Source organism: Artemia franciscana, chromosome 6, assembly GCF_032884065.1.
Source record: "Artemia franciscana chromosome 6, ASM3288406v1, whole genome shotgun sequence".
In the NCBI taxonomy this organism is placed as follows: domain Eukaryota; kingdom Metazoa; phylum Arthropoda; class Branchiopoda; order Anostraca; family Artemiidae; genus Artemia; species Artemia franciscana.
The window spans coordinates 24,058,651-24,081,434 of NC_088868.1; the positions used below are offsets into that span (position 1 = coordinate 24,058,651).

General features: G+C 35.7%; 2 protein-coding genes across 4 annotated transcripts in view; one reads left to right on the top strand and one right to left on the bottom strand.

The window, feature by feature from the left end:
• LOC136028221 (tumor necrosis factor receptor superfamily member 16-like) overlaps positions 1 to 561 on the bottom strand; it is a 118,265-nt gene extending 117,704 nt beyond the window's left edge. The window contains exon 1 of the mRNA XM_065705942.1: positions 403 to 561. Within this exon, the coding sequence (XP_065562014.1) occupies positions 403 to 438 (36 nt within the window). The 5' untranslated portion in view covers positions 439 to 561. The remainder of the gene's footprint in view (positions 1 to 402) is intronic.
• LOC136028222 (uncharacterized) overlaps positions 1 to 22,784 on the top strand; it is a 208,269-nt gene that overhangs the window by 141,150 nt on the left and 44,335 nt on the right. For 2 of the 3 annotated variants that reach the window (XM_065705943.1, XM_065705944.1), the window contains exon 2: positions 15,201 to 15,343. In XM_065705943.1, the coding sequence (XP_065562015.1) occupies positions 15,201 to 15,343 (143 nt within the window). Of the gene's footprint in view, positions 1 to 2,582; positions 2,610 to 15,200; positions 15,344 to 22,784 lie in introns of those variants that run through there. The other variant, XM_065705945.1, reaches the window with a different exon arrangement.

A 22,784-nucleotide genomic window follows, 5' to 3' on the forward strand; every position in this document is an offset into this window, starting at 1 on the left:
GAAAAATACAAAATTCCTCATTTTTGTAGATGGGAGCTTGAAACTTCTACAGTAAGGCTCTCTGATGCGCTGAATCTGATGGTGTGATTTTTAAGTGTGATCGTTAAGTTTTTATGACTTTTAGGGGGTGTTTCCCTCTATTTTCTTACATAAGGCAAATTTTCTCTGGCTCGTAACTTTTGATGGGTAAAACTAAACTTGATGAAACTTATGTATTTAAACAAACATTAAAATACGATTCTTTTGATGCAACTATTGGTATCAAAATCCCGTTTTTAGAGTTTTGGTTACTAATGAGCCGGGTCGCTCCTTACTACAGTTCTTTACCACGCACTGTTTGAAATTAGATAAAGTCCTACCTGAAAGCAGCAATTATTAACTTAGCCACAAACAAAAACATACACGTAAGCAGTATCCTGAAAGAGAAGCGTTTTTCATTGGTTGCCAGTCACTAAAATTAGTTGCAACCGCGACTCTGCCGGTTCTTTGTCTTTATATAGTCTTTCAAATAGTAAAAGCGGATGAAAGTCACAAACAAATTATTTTAACAGATATATTTTTTTCTCCTCTGACTGGTCTTGTAGCATTATTTGTTGTTGTGCAGTTGTCATCGGAGTTTAAAAAGTACATTTGGGCATATGGAGGTGGTTCAAAATTACCTCCAGCTAAATTGATGTTGTCACAAATTTGGCCAGCCACTTTGTACCTGAAAACATTACAGCTATTGATAATCATCGCTTTCGTTGAATGAAGCTAAAGCAAAACATGAGTCGAAGTTTCGGTTTTGTTTATGGAACTATTTAGAGAACAAGTGAGGTCCTAAAAAGGCCAAACCAGTTCTTTTGGCAACTATGGAGGTGGCAGTGCAACTAGACCAAGCAAGCAGGAGCAGGCTCCAAATAAATCGCCTTTGTTGGCGACTCTTTCCTCGGGAAAAATGGAGGACTCCACATTGAATACATACAACTTTCGTCCCAATGACTTGTAATCAACAATCGTGTAGTTTACGGCATCTTTTTAGGTTTGTGCTGGGTTTCACACAACAGTTGGCTGGCGTCGAAGATTGCGATTGTGTTTTTCTTTTAACGTGAAATTTCGTTCTTCTTCACTTTCGTTTTTGACTCTTTTTGATTACCGCTGTCACTTGCCTTCTAACAGCGCAATTTTTTGTTCTTCACTTTCATTTTTTACAGAGTCTGATACTCGCTTTCGCATACCTCCTAACCGCACTATTTTTTGTTCTTCATTTTCATTCTTGACACGTTCTGTTTCTCGTTATCACTTATAATTCTCGTTGTCGCTAACCTTCTAATCGCATATTTATTTGTTCTCACTGTCGCATATCTTCTGATACTTACTTTTGGTCTCTGCTAACCAGAAAATTCTTTGTTCTTCATTTTCATTTTTGACACGGTTTTTATTCTCGCTGTCGCTTGTAATTATCGTTGCCGATTAACTTCTAACCATGTATTACTTCATTGTTAATTTAGTTTTTGATTCGTTCTTATCCTCGTCGTCGCTTGTCTTGTAACTACATATTTTTCTGTTTTTCACTTCTGTTTTTGATTCGTTGTAATTCTCGATTTTAGTTTTTTCATTGTTCTTCAATTTCGTTTTTGGCTTGTTATAATTATCATATTCGCAAGTATTCTAACTACACATATCTTTGCTCTTCATTTTCGTCTATCATTACTTCAGACATTTTTTCAATACCCTTTGCCTTAGCTGCTCGGATTGGTCTTGTCACATTTTATGGCCTAGGTTGTTCATTTTCACCCATGAGTTCAAATTTTTCAAGTCGTCGTCTTGATCCTGTCTTATTTGTGGTCCAGTTCGCTCATTTTGAGCAATTGTTAATTTATATTTCTGTCCTCTAGGCATTATGAAGCAGCTTGAAATGTCTTCTTTGTTCTTCACTTTCATTATTAATTTGTTCTGATCCTCGTTGTCACTTGTCTTTCAACTGCGTATTTCTTTGTACTTCACTTTTGTTTTTGACTCATTGTAATTTTCGGTGCCGCTTATCTTTAAAGGTATATTTCTTAGTTCTGCATTTTTGTGTATCATCACTTAGTTTATCATTTCTGTTTATCATTATTTTGTCAATGCTTTTTGTCTTAGCTGCTTGGATAGGTCTTGTCGCAATTGATGGTCTAGGTTGTTCATTTTCACCCGTTTTGTATTTACATTTCTCAGCTCGTCCTCTTAATTTTCTCTTGTTTGATGATCCATTTTGTTCATTTTGACCGATTGTTAATTTATGGTTTTTTCTTCTACGTATTATGAAACTACTGAAAATTATCTTTTGTAAATAGACTCATTGCTCTTGGTGTTTTATACTTAGCTATGTTTCATGGGTAATTTTGTAAGCGTCATGGATACTAAAAAGGATACGACCACTCTTGATGCGGAAATGACGTACTTATGCTCTTGAAATGTGCTCATAAATATGACAATACTCATTTAAACTTTTTTTTCAAAAATTAAGGCTCGAATTTTCTCAAACTTGTGATCTATCTAGACCGTTTTATTTCAGGCCAGAAAACCCCGAGATACCTTACAAAAAAACCCAAGTAAAAAAAAATCCAGAAAATATGGAGCCGTTTTCAGTAAAAAATTTATGCATATTTTTTTTTATTAACAAATGGGTTACAAAAAAAGACACAAAATTTTCCGTATAACAAATATCCAACATATTATATTCTCCAACGAATCTCCATATAATACTAACAAACTAAACATTACCTCTAACTATCAAAATAGGTCCCGATGCATATTAGCGTGTTTGGGACGACCCAAAAAAAAGACCACTTCAACTACTAATACATTTCCTTGGAAAAATAAAACAAACGACAACAAAAGCTCTGACTCCTCCTCCCTTCTCCCACTCCTACAAAAATTTAATCAACAATCCTAAATATAATATATTTATAAGAAACTGAAAGGAATCCCATACTTACAATACTGGTTAAAACAAATACTTCAGAAAGAAGCACAAAATTCCTCAAGGGCCTTCTTACCTTTTACTTCCGCCAAAAGCCTGTTCCAGATTTCAGGGCCAATATATCTAATAGAAAACCTAGATCTGATAGTAATTGGAATCGGCGTCCTAACCATTTCAACATTTCTAGTTTCATAACTGTGTTCTCTTTCTTTATACAATTCCAAAAAACACGCAGATAACAAATTAGAAAAAAAATATACATAAAAAATGTACTTAAAATTTGACCAAACCAAAAAATGGTAATAGTTTTGATTCTTACCGGATTCTGGGACAAATCATTTGTCAAAACTCTTACAGCTTTATTTTGTAACACACGGAGGGGATATAAATGGCTAGTGAACGTCGACGACCAAACTGTAACACAGTACAACAAATACAGATGAACTTAAATGTACTTAAAATGTACTTAAATGTACTTAAAAACCAAACCAAAAAATGGTAATAGTTTTGATTCTTACCGGATTCTGGGACAAATTATTTGTCAAAACTCTTACAGCTTTATGTTGTAACACATGGAGGAGATATAAATGGCTAGTGAACGTCGACGACCAAACTGTAACACAGTACAACAAATACAGATGAACTTAAATGTACTTAAAATGTACTTAAATGTACTTAAAAACCAAATCAAAAAATGGTAATAGTTTTGATTCTTACCGGATTCTGGGACAAATCATTTGTCAAAACTCTTACAGCTTTATTTTGTAACACACGGAGGAGATATAAATGGCTAGTGAACGTCGACGACCAAACTGTAACACAGTACAACAAATACAGATGAACTTAAATGTACTTAAAATGTACTTAAATGTACTTAAAATGTACTTAAAATTTGACCAAACCAAAAAATGGTAATAGTTTTGATTCTTACCGGATTCTGGGACAAATCATTTGTCAAAACTCTTACAGCTTTATTTTGTAACACACGGAGGAGATATAAATGGCTAGTGAACGTCGACGACCAAACTGTAACACAGTACAACAACTACAGATGAACTTAAATGTACTTAAAATGTACTTAAATGTACTTAAAATGTACTTAAAATTTGACCAAATCAAAAAATGGTAATAGTTTTGATTCTTACCGGATTCTGGGACAAATCATTTGTCAAAACTCTTACAGCTTTATTTTGTAACACACGGAGGAGATATAAATGGCTAGTGAACGTCGACGACCAAACTGTAACACAGTACAACAACTACAGATGAATAATAGAAAAGAAAATAACATTCCAATAACCTTTTTGGGGAAATATTCTTCAGCTTTTGCAGAATTTCAATATTTTTGGCTAATTTAGTACTTGTAAATGCAATATGATGTTTAAAACTTAGGCATTCATCTACCATGACACCAGGATACTTTACAATACTTGTCCGTTTTATACGTCCATTTTCTAACTCAATTTCTTCAATCCATGGATAGTAATTTGCACTTCTGCCATAAAACATACATAAATCATATATAAATGCGATATAACATATATAAATAAAAATTAAAAGAGTAAGTTTTTCAGGTAAAGGTGAAGAGCGAAATTGAAACTTAAAACAAACTAAAATTATTCCGTAAATGAAGGGGGATGCTTCTTGCTAAACCTCCCACCCTTTACGTTAAATTTTATAGTACTATTAAAATATTACTTATTCCAACTTAAACAGTTGCTCTAAAAGAATTAGTGGAACAAGTCAAAGTTTTAGGGTAAAGAGTCGGGGGCCTTAGGAAGGGGCAGCCCCCTTCAAATGCGGAAGTTGCAAACCTCGAGCTAAGGGTTTTTAACCATCAAACTTTCCATTCCATCTCAGAATTTTTAATTGCAGTATTTTGGCCCAGTTAGGTCCAAAATTGTTGTTTTGTGGAAAAAATGGCACTTTGTTGAAGTATGATCTCTTACAGAAAATAAAAATAACGCCCTAGCTTTTAGTTTATGTTCAAATGAGCCATATGACGGTGATCTATACGCTCTGGTTCCGTACGACTTGGAAATAAACAAGAAAAGAAGAGGAGATACTAAATTGAACTGATCACACTAAATCTCATTTGCCTTAGTTTTCAAGATGGGGGACTGTAACCTATCGTTTACAGGTTTTCAACCATGACTGGCTATTTCAAGGGGTAAATCTCCAGTATTTTCATTGGAGGGGGGCAAAAGGGTTTCATATCTGGACAGTCAAGGAGCACGGAATGTATAATATTAAATAATTGGGGAAGCAATTGTATTGCGCCATTGCGTCCGCCAGCATTTCGGTCTTATCAAAAAGTGATCTTCAGCAGGAAAAAATGGTAGAAAACTGGATTTTAGTGCCATAATCTATTTTTGTAACTTATAAAGGGCACTATCAAACAGTCCGTGGTAACGAACTGTAAGTAAAGAACGACTCGGCTCAATAGCGACCGAAAATCTAAAAACCAAATTCTGATACCAATAGATATATCAAGAGAATCGGCTTAGTATGCTGATTTCAAATATATAAGTTTCATTAAGTTTAGTCTTACCCGTTAACGGCTACGAGTCTGAGAAAATGTGCCTTGTTTTCGAAAAAGGGAGAAACACCACTTAAAAGTGATAGAATATTAATGAACATAACACCATCATACTCAGCGTATCAGAAAACAGTAGAGGTTTCAAGCTTATCTGTAAAAATGTGGAATTTTGTATTTTTTGCCAGAAGAAAGATCACGGATGCGTGTTTGTTTATTTTTTTCCCCAGGGCTGATCGTAACGATCCAATAGTCCTAGAATACTGTGAGAGGTCTTATTCAAACGAAAATTAAAAGTTCTAGTGCCTTTTTAAAGTGGCCAAAAATATTGGAGGACAACTGGGCCCTTTCCTCCGCCCCTTCTTTCCCAAAATCGTCCGATAAAAAATATAAGATAGCTATTTTGTTCATTATAGTTGAAAGATCCAATAGCCATTCCTTGGATATAACATGACCCCCCCCCCCACACAGCTCCAGGGGAAAGGTCTTTAAGATATAAAATTTGTCTATTGTTTGCGCATAGTATCTGTTATTGGGAGGTGTGCATACATTTTTGGGCGGGGGGGGGGGGCAAATTTTTTTCTGTGGTTTTTTACTCGAGAGAATTCTCATTGGAGAGGGAAGTTTCCAGAGGGTGAATTTTCAGGGGAAATCAAACAGTTCGTGGTAACGAACTGTAATTAAGGAGTGACCCGGCTCAATAGTAACCAAAACTCTGTAAATGGGGATTTTGATATTAATAGATACATCAAAAGAATCAAATTTTTATACTGATTTTCAATATATAAGTTTCCTCAAGTTTAGTTTCAACCATCAAAAGTTACCTGCCTGAGAAAATTTGCCTAATTTTTGAAAAAAGGGGGAAACATCCCCTGAAAGTCATAGAACCTCAATAATAATTATACCATCAGATTCAGCGTAACAGAGAACCCTACTTTAGAGTTTTCAAGCTCCTATCTTCACAAATGTGGAATTTTGTATTTTTGGCCAGAAGAAGGATCACAGATCCGTCTTTATTTGTTTTGTTGTTGTTTTTTTTTCTTTTTCCCAGGGGTGATCGTATCGATCCAGTGCCCCTAGAATATCACTAGAGGGCTCATTTGAACAGAAATTGAAAGCTCTAGTGCCCTTTTTAAGTGAACAAAAATCGGAGGGCAAGTAGGCCCCCTCCCACGCTCATTTTTCCTAAGGGCACCGGATCAAAATTTCGATATAACCATTTTGTTCAGCATAGTCGAAAATTATAATAACTATGTCTTTGAGGACGACTTAATCCCCTGCATTCCCCGGTGGAAGGGCTGCAAGTTATGAATTTTGCCCATTGTTTACATATAATATTGGTTATTGGGAAGTATACAGATGTTTTCAGGAGGATTTTCTCTGACAGGGAGGTGGGGGGAGTGGTTACGTGGGAGGATCTTTCCATGGAGGAATTTTTCATGGGGGAAGAGAGTTTCCGTGAAGGGGGAGCTGGATTTTTCTGTCTAGTTAAAAAAAAGAGAAATTAAATGGAAAAAACAAGTTTTTTCCTACTGAAAATAAGGAGCAACATTAAAACTTAAACCAACTGAAACTATTACGCATATAAGGGGGTTCGTCCCCTTCTCAATCCCTCGTTCTTTACGCTAAAGTATTTTAGTAATGTCAAAACAGCTATTTATTCTAATTAAACGGCCCTTGTGATTTGGGGGTCATTCTTAAAGATTGGAACAAAATTCGAACTTAGCGTAGAGAGCAAGGTATTGACAAGGGGGCAAATCCCCTTATATACGGAATAAAAATATACGAATATAGAAGTTTGTTACGTAAGTTAATTTCTAAGTTACGTATATTTATTACTAATAAAAATGTTCGTAAATAAAATTAAAACTTCTAGTGGCCTTTTTAAGTAGCCAAAGAAATTGGAGGGCAACTGGACCCCCTCAGAAATTATTCCGTATATGAAAAAGGGCCCTTAACGCCCCGATCTTTACGCTCAAGTTTGACTCTTTCTCACAAATCTACTTTTTAAAACAATAAAAAACTTTAGCGTAAAGAGTGGGGCATTGAGGAGGGGAATAATTTCTGTTTGTTTTAAGTTTTAATGTTGCTCCTTATTTTCAGTTTAAAAAAAAAAAAAACAGTTTTTTATATTTGATTTTACACTAGGTGAATTTGCTAAGAATTTCTTATATGTCTTGCTTTCTCTTTTCCGTCTCAATTTTACGCGTGGAGTTTTTAAGGGTAATTGTCCTGGGTAAATTTTCACTGGGATTCAATTTTATAGAAATTATTTTCATGGGGAGGGTATATATCGATGGAGGTGGAGCCAGATTTCTTGGCATTATTTTAAAAAACGATCAGAAATTAAATTAACAAACAAGTTTTGTCGACTGAAAGTAAGGAGCAACATCAAAAAATAAAACGAACAGAAATTATTACGTATATGAAGGGGGTTGCCTCCTCCTCAACAGATTTTACGCTAAAGTTTGAATTTTGTTCCAATTCTTTAACTATGGCTTCTGAAACACAAGGGTCGTTTAATTAGAACAACAAGGAGCTTGTTTAAAAGAACTAAAAAACTTTAGAGTAAAGAGCGAGGTATCTTAGTTTCCATTCAAATAAGCCTTACTATTCTAGGATTAATGATTCACTGCGACCACCCATAGTGAAAAAGGAAGAAAGAGAAGATTCAAAGGAGCCTAAAACAAGCCAATTTTTTTTTTTGGGGGGGGAGACTGGGTTAGCATAGTGTATTATTGTTGCACATTGCATTATGAATCAATGCTATCTTAAAGGAGGCAGATGAGTGCTACCCATGCAAAAATTTGATTGGGATACCCTCAAGAATTGGGTGCTATATCTTAAGAATGGAAATTTCTCTCGTGTTCTTATATTTTGAGTTGACGTAATAAATTAAGGGGTATAAGTCGCTGTTTCAAAATTCTCAGATTTTTTTTGTAATTTAAAATTGCTGTTTGGTTGAATCTTAAAAAAATGTGTATTGAATCTTAAGAAAGATGTGTATCTTTCTGCGATTAGCTTCAACTGGATGATAATCACCACGGGAAATGTTTTTTTTTTGTTAAGTTTGTATTATAAACTTTGGTTGATATGGGCAGTGGTTCGCTCCTTATTAGGTGGCAGATGGTAAAACAACAATGATTCGCTCCTTATTAGGTGGCAAATGCTAAAACAACAATGGTTCGCTCCTTATTAGGTGGCAGATGCTAAAACAACAATGATTGGCTCCACGCAAGAAAATTTTCCGTTCAAATATTTTGAACAGCAAAGGCCGAACAAAACATTTCTAATTACCACGTGGCGATATTTATAACACTGTATATAAAGAGTGGGTATGGGGGGGGTTAGGAATTTACAAAGGTTTCTGAAACTTTTAAGTTTCAAAGCCACTCTTGATTCGAAAGAAACTTGTTTTATATCTAATATACGTTTGTTTTTCATTTCTTTTCAATGTTTTTATCAAACAGTTGGTGGTAACGAACTGTAAGTAAGGTGCGCGACACAGCTCAATAGTAAACGAAACTCTAAAACACGGAATTTTAATCTCAATATATCAGAAGAATTGGCTTATTATACTGATTCCAATATATAAGATTCATTAAGCTTAGTGTTACTCTTAAAAGGCTACGAACATGAAAAATTTTGGCTGATTTTTGAACAAGGGGGAAACCCCCCTAATAGATGGTATGAAGGCAAAACCCTCACACCATCAGATTCAGCGTATCAGAGAACCCTACTGTAGAGGTTTCAAGCTCCTATTTGCAAAAATATGGAATTATGCATTTTCTGCCAGAAGAAATTTGTTTTGTTTTCTTTTCCCCAGAGGTGATCGTGTCGAATCGATGGTCCTAGAACATTGGAAGAGGCCTCATTTGAAATGAATTAAAAAGCCCTAGAGCTGTTTTAAACTGACCAAAAAATTTGGAGGGAATCTAGCCCCCCTCCAACGCCCCCTTTTTTCCCGAAATCGTTCGATCAAAATTTTGAGATAGCCATTTTGTTTAGCATAGTTAAAAAATCCAAAAAATTATACCCTTGGGAATAACATGACCCGTACTCCCCCAGCCCCTTGGGATAGGTCTTTAAGTTCAAAAATTTGCCCATCGTTTACGTATAGCATTTGTTATTGGAAAGTATGCAGACATTGTTCGAGGGAGGAGATATTTTGTGCTTGGCATGGGTTTCCATGGGGATATTTTTCCATGTGCAGGGAAATATTCGGGGGTCAACTTTCCTGGGGAAATTTTACACATGGAAGATTTGACAGAATTCCTATACGAAATTCTTTTTATTTGTATTACTCTGTCTTCACCTATTCACTTTTGCATGTGGAGATGTTCCGGGGGAATGGTCCGAGGGACGCGTGTTTGGATTTCCAGGAAACAATTTCCACGCAAGGGGGGTTTCTGGAGTAGTCAGAACTTAAAGTCTCTTTCAAATGCAAGTATGCCACAGAGAATTTTTCAGACTGAATCTTCTGCAAGAATTTTTACGAAGGGGTGTTGGCGAATTTTCAGCGAGGATGGAATTGTCAGGAAGAAATTTTATTGGGGGAAGTATTTTACATGGGAAGAACTTTCCAAGGAGGAGTTTCCCGTGAGAAGAGGAATTTTTCATGGACAGGGAGCCAGATTTACCGGTATTATTGGAAAAATGATCAGAAATTAAATAAAAAACGAGTTTTTTTCAACTGAAAGTAAGGAGTAACATTAAAAATAAAAAAGAACAGAAATTATTCCGTATATGAAGGGGTTGTCCCCTCCTCAATACCTTGTTCTTCACGATAAAGTTTGACTGTCCCAATTTTCAAGAGCGACTCCTGGAACACAAGGGCCGTTGAATTAGGATAGGAATCTTTTTTAAAAATGCTCAAAAGTGAAGCACGGAGAGCAAGGTATTGAGGAGAGGGCAACTCCTTCATATACGGAATAATATCTGTTTTTTACTTTTAAGTTACTCCTTACTTTCAATTATTTTTTTTTTCATATTATGGATCGAACAATGGTGCAATCTAGAATGAAATGGACCGATAAATGGGGATGGAACCTTTGAAACTGACAAATTTAACTTTGATATCTTAAGCAAAATGGCCGAGTCATAGTGTTGTATGGAATAATATCCCATACACATGTATACACGATCTATATTCATACTCCCCTATAAATGTCGCGAGATGTGCAGATCCTATAAAGACACACAATCATGAGCCTGGTTCTGATTTCCCACCAATTTGGTGTTGGATCTGGTGTTCTATACAGGTAAATTTGATGACGAAACAATTTAGGAACTTTTTCAGACGAAAAGTGGAAATTAACTCTGTGATAAAAAAAAGAAAAAAAGAAGTGATAAGGCTTTCAATGTCTTAATGTGTAAGGCTTTCTTAGTACGTTTCGTTGATAATTGATGACCCTTTTGGTAAATATTCTAATGGCTAGAATTAGGAGACCCTGATTCCCAATAAAAAGTGAATTGGTCCAAAACTCTTGAAAGGCAACTAGGACATCATTAAATACCTCTCATCAAGCTTTGCTGAAATTCAGAAACCCGTTCGAGTAGATATGTTGATGACATGACGAAACTTTGGGGATCATTTCCCTACAGAGGCTAGATCGGGTGCCATACCGTGAAAAATGCACAACATGAAAACTGGGTTTCATGAAGACTGTGCATTTTATCTTATTTGTTTGTTTGTTTTTTTAATCAAAGAACCTGCTCTTGTAAATGTGCTGGTTCGAAATTCCTCTGTTTTCTCCTAACATGGATAGGATCAGGCTAGGAAGCTAAAATGTCACAGGAATAGCCTACTAGCTTGTAATCAGAATTAGATTTTGCGTTTGGACAGTTTTGGTGCGAGAAGGCCAGAAGCCGAGAAGGCCAGAGGCCAGAAGTCTTTCGGGTGTCCAAAAATAACTTCTTGGTGATGTTTGATAACAATCTCCGTTCTTCACTCAATAAAAGAAATGTAACCCTGATAAAGTATTAATATAGCAAGCAGTAGCCTGTAGTTTCCAGTTTTCTTAGTCTTAAAAAGTATCCAGAAAGTAGAAAGCCAAAAAGTTTAGCAGTGTTGCCTAATTGTATTTTATTTCAAAAATTAACCCTCTTTCTTCTTTACCCATGTGTCTAGTCATTGGATATTCCGTGTCAATTAAGTAAACATTAGCACTGATTTTTTATTGTAATTTAGCGCTGGAAGAAAGAATAGAATGTATTCTTATATCTCCACCATTGATGTTGACTGACAACGGAGTCTTATCCCTTCTTTTGTGTTAAAGGACTACGTTTATGAAAAATTTGGAAAAATATACTGAAGTTCGTCAGATCTGATTTGACTGTCAGATACGCCTTTTATGTGAAAAAATTCTTCGGTGTCTTGAAACGTACCTTCTTGTAACCAAATGGATCAATGTTAAATACTCTAGAGTTTCATTCTCAAAACTTTTAAAGGAGTCCCCAGGCTGTCTTTGAGAAAGCAGAAAATGTTTCTTGACCTTCCCGTGTGCTGATATGCACATTAAATGCGAAAATGTCTAAAACAAAAAGTAAATAAACTAAGGACATTTTTTCTGGTATTTCCAATTTCTTTGTCAGTTTTTCTGAAAAAAAGTAAAAAAACACCCTCCCCCATACAAGGGAAAAATTTGTTCTTCCCTCTCTACATTTTCATCTATTCTCGCCCGTGGAATAGCAGAGGCTTGCTTTTCATTCAACGGGAAATTCATGTAAAACTAGTAATTAACAAACAGTTAATTTATGTATTTAGCATGTAATTAGTGAATTAACAACATGTAATTAGTATTTATGCGTTCGAGGCATCCAGCATGGTGCAATCATAATTTAATTTCTAGTATATCGTCCAATCATATGACAATGCCACAGTTTTTAAGCTACTTTTTCTGAGCTTTTATTTCTTGATTTTTCTCTCTCTTTGCACACATTCTGCTGAACTTCTGTCCTCTCCATGTTTTAGTCTAAGCTAAAGCTATACAGGCAACCGCGTTATTCCATGGTTTTTAGCCGTCGAATTCAAATTTAAACGTTGTATCATGTCACAAATTTTGTCAATATAAACCCTTTCCGTATAGATTATATGAGCTTATAATTATATTAAAGAATCTGAACTACTTCGTTTCGTGTTTAAAATCAATCTTGAAATAACACTGACCGGACTCCTACTGGCAGAATAATGAGAATGAGAATAATGGCAGAACTATGAGATAGTCTGGCTATCTCAAAATTTACTGAAATAAAACAATGTTTACTGACAGAAAAAGAAAAGCTAGCTTTTTTGTTAAAATTAAAGATGATTAAACGCTCTTTTCTGACTTGTAAGAAACTCTGAAACAATGCTGAGCAATCAAGGGTAAATAGTGATAAACGTGAGCACAAAACACTTTCACCTTTTTTTTTAAATTACCATTATCTCTGCTGCAATTAAGAAAGAAGAATTAATTATTTACTGAAAGCTAAAACTATCTATTATCATATAGTTCAACAATTGAGGTGCCCTTTTTAAGGGCAACTAAATTCAAAAGCTAGAACAATGTTTATTTTTGATAGCTTCTGACTGTTCCTGAAAATACTAAAACAGCTGCTTTATGAATCATAAGCACAGTTAAATTCAAACTAAACCGTTATAAAGTGAGTTTTTAGCATAATATTGTTTTGAGGAGGAGCATGTGTGTAAAAGTTTGAAAATGAAGTTTCAGGCCATAATTAATTTTTCAGTAATACAATTTCAAAAACTCAACATTTTTTACAGTAAAACCTTAAAAAAAGAAAAAAAAATTTTTCACCATTACTGAGAAAGGGTAATCATATTTTAGTTTTGCGTTTTGTTTTAAGCTTTTTTTTTTTATCCGTTTATTCTGCACTGAGGACGGTCAAGTGGAAGTCTTGACCGAAATATTTGCATAATTTTCAATTTTTTCACTGGCTGTTTATTGTCCTCGCTGTTCTTCTTTTCTTTGCGATTTTGTGTCTTGTCATGATTAGCCAGTGTAGTCTCAGAAATTATTTATTTCTATTGTATTTTTATTTTATAACATATGTTATAGTAATTCAACTTTTTGTTAATTTTCCAAAGCCAAAAAATGCTTTTAAATTACGAATTAATCAAAAATATTCTATTGCGTATGCACGAAATTATTTCAGATGGAGAGAACGCAGTACGGTTTTCTGAATACAATCAAACAGATCGTGGTAACGAACTGTAAACAAAGTATAAGCACTGTAAGTACCCTTGTCAATAGTATACCAATTGCAAAACAAAGCAAAAGTTACGCCATCTAGTACAAATAATTGACAATCATAATTTGATGGTTCCAAGCCCTACTCAAAAATGCACGAAATTTTATACTTTTTGAGAAGGATGTTCAAGGATGCGTGACTATTTTTTTTCTCTCCAATCGTATCAAACCCTTGGCCATAGATTATCAGAACACGACATACACATTCATTAGAGATATATAAAAAGCTACTGCTGTCAAGTAGATACTTAATTTCAAATGGCCGTGGCGTTTTTCCCGTCGAGAATACCCTTTCTTTCTTTATAGCATGCCTGTTTTTCCAAGCGTTCAGATAGTACGTATAAAGTAGGCTACAAAGAATATCAAAATAAAAACATTCTTTGGCCTACTATACCCATTCATATCTGAAAACTACGCTTTTCTTAGTTTTTTATTTCTTTTCAACATTGTGAAGTTATTAGGTCATTACCACATTTTCGTCAGTGTTGCCATTTATAACCGTGAAAATAAATAAGCAAAATTAATTAGTTGAATTCGACGAAGATTTTCATCCGTCAAAATTCAAACATTAACAATCTGTTGACTCCTAAAGCGAACTAAACCTTCAAAGGAAAGCTTAGTGGATCACCTCTAAGAACAAGACAAGGAATAGCTCTACGCATTTATAGATAGGAGACATTGCTAGCTTTGCCGATATTGAGATAGGCTTGCTCCAACTGGTATGATGTTGAAAATGAAAACCAACATATTCAGTTTCTATTGAAACAGAAACATTCTCATAGAAAAAGAAAATTAGATCCACATCCTCTGAACTGTTATTGTCAATTACGATTACTCTAATTTGTTTCTGTAGTTGCTTCCAAATACTTCCGATGGCTCTTCCTGCTCGTTTATTGCATGCTTATCTTAGTCTAGTTCCTCCAATACTAGTTCCTCCAGTCTAGTGTCGCACACAGGCGACAATGATGCCTCTCCAAGACGACATCTGAAGAGTTTTCGGCCACAGGTCTTCCAAAGATGTTCCGGCAAGTGTAGCATCCTTCTCATGGCATCGATCAAGCGTCGCTTTCTGCTGTCCAAGTCGTATAATACCGGTTTGGACCCAGGCCCAGAAATCAAGGAGGAGCCTGTCATTGCCCATACGAAACATGTGACTCCAACACCACCATCGACTAATCTGGATGTGGTGTGGGCTAGAACGAGTGTGGTTACCGACAAATTTGATGGGGCTCCCAAGGCCCTTGAATTCTTTTTCCTCCTAAAGAAGATTAGCCCCAATCATGAGTGGCCGCGCAAAAACTTTTCTTTACGCTGTTCCTATAATATTTGACCTTATTTCTACTTGTTTTGTGTTTAATGTATCTTTTGCTTTTTTATTATTAGGACTGAACCGAAAATGTCAATGTTACTGTTTGTAGAGTGTGGTCTAAATATTTTAGTAGAAATTAATTTTTATTTACCTTTACAGTTACCGAGTACTTCAGTTCCGCCTTTAGTAAGAAACACAGAAAGTAAATTATTGAAGAGCAAAAGGAAATGTTTTGTATGCGGAAATGACTCGCTAAAGTTTCCAAAGTACACATTCTTTGGTCTACCTAAAGATGAAACCAGGTATTACTTCCTTTCTTTTATAGTCAACGAATTCTTTGACCCTCCTAATAAACTTTTACACACTCCCAAGAAGTTTTCAGGCGTCCTCCCACCTCATTCGGAGAAGACCTACTTTTCGTTTGACCCTAAACAGTTGGCAAACAAGGACTGTGTTTGACAATCTGTCATTCTTCATCGGCCGTATGCGTCTTAGCCATCTCAACCATTCTGTTATTATAGCCCTTGAAAGTGGGATTGAACCATATTATTCGTACAGCTTACTGTTTGAGATACAATCAGTCAGTATATATATATATATATATATATATATATATATATATATATATATATATATATATATATATATATATATATATATATATATATATATATATATATATATATATATATATATATATATATATATATATATATATATATATATATATATATATATATATATATATATATATTGCTACTACTACTACTACTAACAACTCTCTGTAGCACCAAGCTGCCTGGGGCCAACACAGCTACGTTTGCTTCTCCACCCTCCCAATCCATTCAAAACCTCTAAATTACTGCAAATGAGAGTAGGACTACCGCTCCCTTAAACCTTCTGAAGACAAGAGCGTTATTTTTTTTGTACCAAAGCGACTTGTATTTTGATCAGCGTGTTTCTCATTGGCTGGAATATCAACAACAGCAAAAATGCGAACCCTTAATACAATACTAACTATGGCTTATAAGCCACTACTAATAAGGACTAGCTGCCCCTCACCCATTCTGTACTTTACTGAAAACGTTTTGTGTAGTGTGTTTTTTTTGTCATAACACCAACCATAGCACAACAACCAAATAATATTATAAGGTTAATCAAGGCTTACAAATGAGGTCTAAATCAGTGAAAGTAGGACAAACCCTTCTCACCTTCCGAACTATCTAAACGACTTGAATGCCATTTGTGCTTTACTAAAAACGAGATGCATTTTGAACAGTGGCGTTGAGCGGAAACAGCCTGATTTAGCTGTAAATGTTTTACCTGAATGTCCTTACCTTAGATTTTAGATCCTCCTGTGCTTCCAGAGGTTCCAAGGGCGTCCAAGAAGAGTCTCCAGTCGTCTATGAAACTTGCGGCTGCGACGATATCTTCACACTTCGGCTATATTGAGGCGTGAAGGTGCCGTAGGTCGTTGTTGTAGGTGCGACGGAGTGTATTTTTGGGTCTTCCTCTGCTAAGGGTGCATTCAGGTAACCAGAAAAATGTAGATTTGGGGATACTGGAATCATCCATGCGCAGCACGTGTCCGAGCCTGAATGTAATTTTAGCTAATTCAAGAAATTGATTATTTTAAAAGTTGAAGTAAAAAAAAAGCGATTAATAATTTTGTAGAAAACATTTGATGTTATGGAGGAGACGGTGAAAGCCATAAGATTTAGGGAGGAGGCTGAGCCAAAAAAGAAATTTGTTTACTGAGGGGAATTCAGTTTAAAAGACGTGTGTCATAAGAAGATTACAGAACAAGTAAATTACCTGACAATTGTAATTTAGGGACTTTTCAGACGAAAAGTGGAAATTAATGCTGTGATAAAAAAAAGAAAAAAAGTGATAAGACTTTCAATGTTACATCTTTGTATGTTTCGTTGATAATTGATGACCCTTTTGGTAAATATTCTAATGGCTAGAATTAGGAGACCCTAATTCCCAATAAAAAGTGCATTGGTCCAAAACTCTTGAAAGTCAACTAGGACCTTATTAAATACCTCTCATCAAGCTTTGCTGAAATTCTGATGACAAAATAAAATTGGGTATAAGCGGAAATTTGTTTATTGAAGGAATTCAGTTTAAAAGACGTGTGTCATAAGAAGATTACAGAACAAGTGAATTACGAGACAATTACAAGACCTTTATAAATGCCTATAGAATATCTTGGAATATTTATTAAAACCATGATTGTTCCTAGCTGGGGGCTGCGCCATCACCCTCTTCCCTATGTGAATACCTGTGTATAGTCATGGATGACAACTTTTGGATCTCGTAACTACATCAACAAAAGAAAGAAGGAATAACCTAGAAAACTAATAATATTCGCCACACACACTTATAATAATAGAAGTATCATATTTAATGGTGAAATACAATCTCTGTGTAATTTCTAGTCTTCAAAAGGGCTCCCCCATCCTCTGTAGCACTGCCTAAGTAAAGACACAACTGCCTTTCATGTCTGTTCGATTATTTGTCTGTTCGAGGCCACTTCGTATCGAAAGGTTGCAATTTGAAATTGAAAGTTCTAGTATCCTTTTTTAGACTTGAAAGTACTTGGAGAGCAGCCAGCCTCCTCCCAAGACTCTTTCACTGTCAATACATCTGATAAAAATGTTGAAACCTCTGTTTTAATAATAGTAGTCGAAAGTTTTTCGGGGCATTAATTCCACTCAAACCATGGAGCCCAAAAGCTTTTTTTACGATAATCTCGTCTTCCTAAAATCATTGTGCTAAGAATACCCTACTGTAGAAGGAAGAACAGACAAAAATATTGGTTCCCCTGCAAAATGGGGCCTAACAAAGGGCCAGAAAATGGTACAAGAAAATTTTCTGGGCAAGTTCGTATGTAAGGGGTAGTCTTAGAACCTAGAGAGAGGCTTATACGATTCGAAGTTGAAAGTTTTAGCGTTTTTTTATTTTTTTTTTTAACAGCCAAAAGTGATTAGAGGTCAACCAGCCTCCTTCCTGCATTCTTTTCTGCCGCTTACCCCCTGTTACCCCTACAATATTGGATAAATGAGGTTTTTATTTTGTTGAAAGGTTCAAAGATCTAATGGATGTGCCTACGATGCCAACATCTCCCAGGGGTAATGACCCTAAATTATGTAAATCAACCACTATTTACAGATAGCGGCTATGTTTGGTCTTCGTTGTCTGATCAGCAAGTAGGTCTTAACGATTGTTCTTGGCCAAGAATCCCGGAGTATTCCGAGACCATACTGTGGAAACGACTTGTGTACCTGAGTAAATCAAAAGACATATTATCTGTGACCGAATTTTTAAATTATCTGTAATATCCTGGGAATGGCTTTTAGTATCAAGTTAAAAAATTGGTGACTGTTTGAGAGGAGGGGGGGAGTAAATAAAAAATACTATGTGTTCTCATATCATAGAAATAGCATATCTGCAATGTCTTGGGAACGCCTTGGAGACGGCTTGAAATTTTCGGGCACGTATGGGAGAAAGAAGAAGGGGGGGAGTGGCTATGAAAAGGGACTTCGATTTTTCTGGTGGAAGGTGCTAAACGATTTTTGTCTCCCATCCAACAAAACATATTTGAAATAAAACCTGCTATACGACTTATAAATCTTAGCACGCTAAAGCAGCGAGCTAAATCGGAAGACACTATGGGCTGTCATGTTATCAAAATAACGCATCTGCGATGACTCTGGAGGTGCTTGGGGAATCAAGTTGAGACTTTCAGAGGTTGTTAGGGGAAGGCAAACGGATGTCGAATTATGACTTAAGAGAGATCATAGAGCTAAGACAATGGACACTATTTGCATCTAGATTATATTTGCTATATCTCGGGGACGACTCTTGGGATGGTGCAGAAACTTTAAGGCAGCGTTGAAGCAGGAATGGGAATGGGCAGGGGGATTAGAAATTAGTTTGAGAGGAGGGACTAAATATGGTTTGTCTTTGGTCAGCCTAAACGTTTTTGCTGTACTATAAGCTGCTATGGGACTTAAGATCTATTAACGATTAAGCAGCGAGGCAAATCAAAAGCCACTGTCATATAGCAAATCAATAGCGCGTCTGCATATATTGAAAACGGCCGATTTTCTCTCTGATCAACCCGAACGTTTTTGCGTTTTAAGCCCTTTTGTGATCTACTCTCTAATCACGGTAAAATAGCGAGGTAAATCAAGGGGCACTTTGTGCTGCTAGGTGATCAAAACGGGGTGTCTACAATACCTTGGAAACAGCTTTAGGAATTGAAATTTGAAACTTACCAGGATTGCTGGTTGGGCTCAAATGTACCTCAAATCTTAAATTTTAGGAGGAGGCAGTTGGAGAGGAAATTTTTTTGGCCTCTTGATTATTCAAAATATTTTGTACTATGAGCCCCTGGTGGACTAAATCCATTCCTGGTGAATTAGCGACGTTGACTAAAAGAAACCAGATGTACTCAAGTTATCAAAATAGTGTACACTACTTGCAATATCTCCGAGTAAGTTGGTAGATCGATTTGAAATTTTCGCCGGATACTGGGGGGACCAGTTCGAAAACAACTTGTGAGGATCGAACGAAAACTTTTGGTTCATTGAGAGGAAGGGGATAACTTGTTTTTTATTTTATTTAAAGGGAAAAGATGTGCAAATCTTGAAAGAAAAATCGGATTATCCTATATTGAATCTTGGCACGAAAAGTTAAAATTCATTTGTACTGACCTGCTTCATAATTTTTGCCCATGTAGCTTACACATTTCAATAAAAATTTCGGTACACAGGGAACCTCGATTAAGAAAAAAAAGAAAACAAAACTATTTCTACTGACTCGTGACATAACTATTTTTTTTAAGGACAGCATAACAGGACCTTTTTTAATAATGACCTCGATATACACTGATTCAAGCAAACAAATGGCTATAACAAAATGTAATATAAACGCATTCTTTTAGTAAAGAGGTGGGTTAATATCAGGGACGTCACGTATGGGGGGAGGGACGCATAACACTCCCAACCCTCCAATTTTTTTGGGCACTCAGTAAAAAAATGAGTCGGTAAAATCGTGGCACGAAGCGCCACGATTTTTCCGACGCCACCAAAACTTTTTGTTCGGTTAAATAAAGACCACGAAAATACTGACATGTCATCTACAGAAATCTCGAACTTGGTCGGTAAACGCAGCAGTTTTACTGACTCCTGCCGTGATTTTACAGATGGTGCCATAATTTTCCATTTGGTTAAATAAAGAACATGGAAATAGTGACATGAGATTTACCAAAATCTTAAGCTTGGTCGGTAAATGTAGCGGTTTTACCGACTCGTGCAGTGATTTTACGTATCGTATTCAAAATGGACATTGTGCTAATTATTGATAGAAACCAGTCGGTAAAATTCATCGCTCTACCCCCGTCCCCCAAATATTTTGGCCATTAACAACCCTGGTTAAGGTACGGTTATATTCAAAAGTGTGTGCAGGATGAAAGTCAGGATGTTTCAGACATATAGTAGACCAAAAGTTACATAGATTTCCAATTTACACGAATAACATCGTGTAAATCGTCTCCCTTCCTATCCATCTCAATTTTTCTAGTAAAACAATAGCAAATGTTGTTACAAAAAATACTATAGATCGGAAATTTCATCCAAAATTCAAACTTAAGTCTAATATTTTAATTTTTCTAATATATTATTTTTCACAGAGAAATTTTTCACACATTTTCTTAATACCAACTACTAATAAAATTATTTTAATTAAAAACGAATAAAACCCCCCCAAAAATATAAAACAGACTTTTTTGCATAGAAAAATAAATAACCATATGAAACCTAAATCGAGCAGAAATATAGGCATCGGTAGCCCTATTCCTCCCAATTTATAGGTTTTAATATGGCTCTTTATTTTTCTTAAAACTTCTTTTTGTGGATTTTTTTAATTAGCATATGAAAGAGTTCTGTTTTATTTTCTTAAGAAAAAAAGGACACTGCGAGTCAATGGAACCAGACTTATTTCGTAAATTTTTTGTCTTGAATTGAGGCCCCCTTGGCCCTGTTTATACACCCTGGAATTTTCAAGTGGATCGGTTAAAAATTAATGAACTTTTATTTTACAAATAGATACAACCAAATATTTCTTCCAGCATGTGTTGCCTCCATTAAGTCCCCTTGGCCGGTCTACTTACAACGAAGGTTTCATACCGATCGGTGGAAAAACAATGTTAGCCCAATTTATTTGCGTCAAATATCAATACGAACTTTTTTTTCAATATATTTCCTATTCTTCCGTTAATTTTGCCTAGTGTATGTGTCCAGTCGCTTAGAAGCTTGGTCGCTTGGAAGCTTGGTCGCTTGGAGTGACCAGAGATAAAACAAACATGGGCCTATTTTGAGCGTTAAGAATCAATATAACAAATTGTTGCTAATCATTTTTGTCTTTATGAGGTCTTCTTTCGCTGTGTACAACACGCTGTAAGTTTAGGACCAATCACAAAAAGCAAAAGTTGCTCCCGATTTCAGGTGTCATTTCATCTATCGATACAAACAAACTTCAATATGATTTATCTTCATTGAGGACCTGGCCCATCTGTATGGTTTATAAGTTTCAAGCTTATCAGAGACGTACCAAATTTTAGGTCTATCTTCGGGCATCCCAAATTTACACAGCCAAAATTACTTTCAAAATGTTCCTATTTCAAACTTTCCACTTTTGTTCGCATTTTTTGTTCTTCCATAAATTTCTGCCTCAATTATTGACTGTATTGCTAGTCAAACAGTTCGTGGTAACGAACTGTAGTAAGGAGCGACCCGGATCAATAGTAACCAAAACTCTAAAAAACGGAATTATGACACCAATAGTTACATCAAAAGAATCACATTTTAATGCTGGTTTTAAATATATAAGTTTCATCAAGTTTAGTCTTACCCATCAAAAGTTACGATCCTGAAAAAATTTGCCTTATTTAAAAAAATTGGGGGAAACACCCTCTAAAAGTCATAGAATCTTAAGAAAAATCACACCATCAGATTCAGCGTATCAGAGAACCCTACTGTAGAAGTTTTAAGCTCCTATCCACAAAAATATGGAATTTTGTATTTTTTCCCAGAAGACAGATCATGGATGCGTATTTAGTTGTTTTTTTTTCCCAGGGTTGATCGTATTGACGCAGTAGCCCTAGAATGTCGCGAGAGGGCTCATTCTAACGGAAATTAAAAGTTCTAGTGCCTTTTTAAGTGTCCAAAAATATCGGAGGGCACCTAGGCCCCCTCACACGCACATTTTTTCCAAAGTCACCGGATCAAAATTTTGAGATAGCCATTCTGTTCAACTTAGTCGAAAACCTAATAACTATGTCTTTGGGAACGACTTGATCCCCCACAATCCCTGGGGAGGGGCTGCAAGTTACAAACTTTGACCATTGTTTACATATAGTAATGGTTATTATGAAGTGTACAGACGTTTTCAGGGGACTTTTTCGCGTTGGGGTGGGGGTGGGTAGGGGGGAGGGGGTTACATTGGAAAATCTTTTCATGGAGGAATTTATCCTGAAGGAAGAGAATTTCCATGAAGGGGGCGGAGGATTTTCTAGCATTATTTAAAAAAAAAACAATGAGAACATAAATAATTTTTGTTTTCACCGGGAAGAAATGAGTAGTATTAAAACTTAAAACGAACATAAAACATTACGTACATAAGGGGGTTCGTATCCTCCACAATACCTTGCTCTTTACGTTAAAGTTTTTCTAGTAA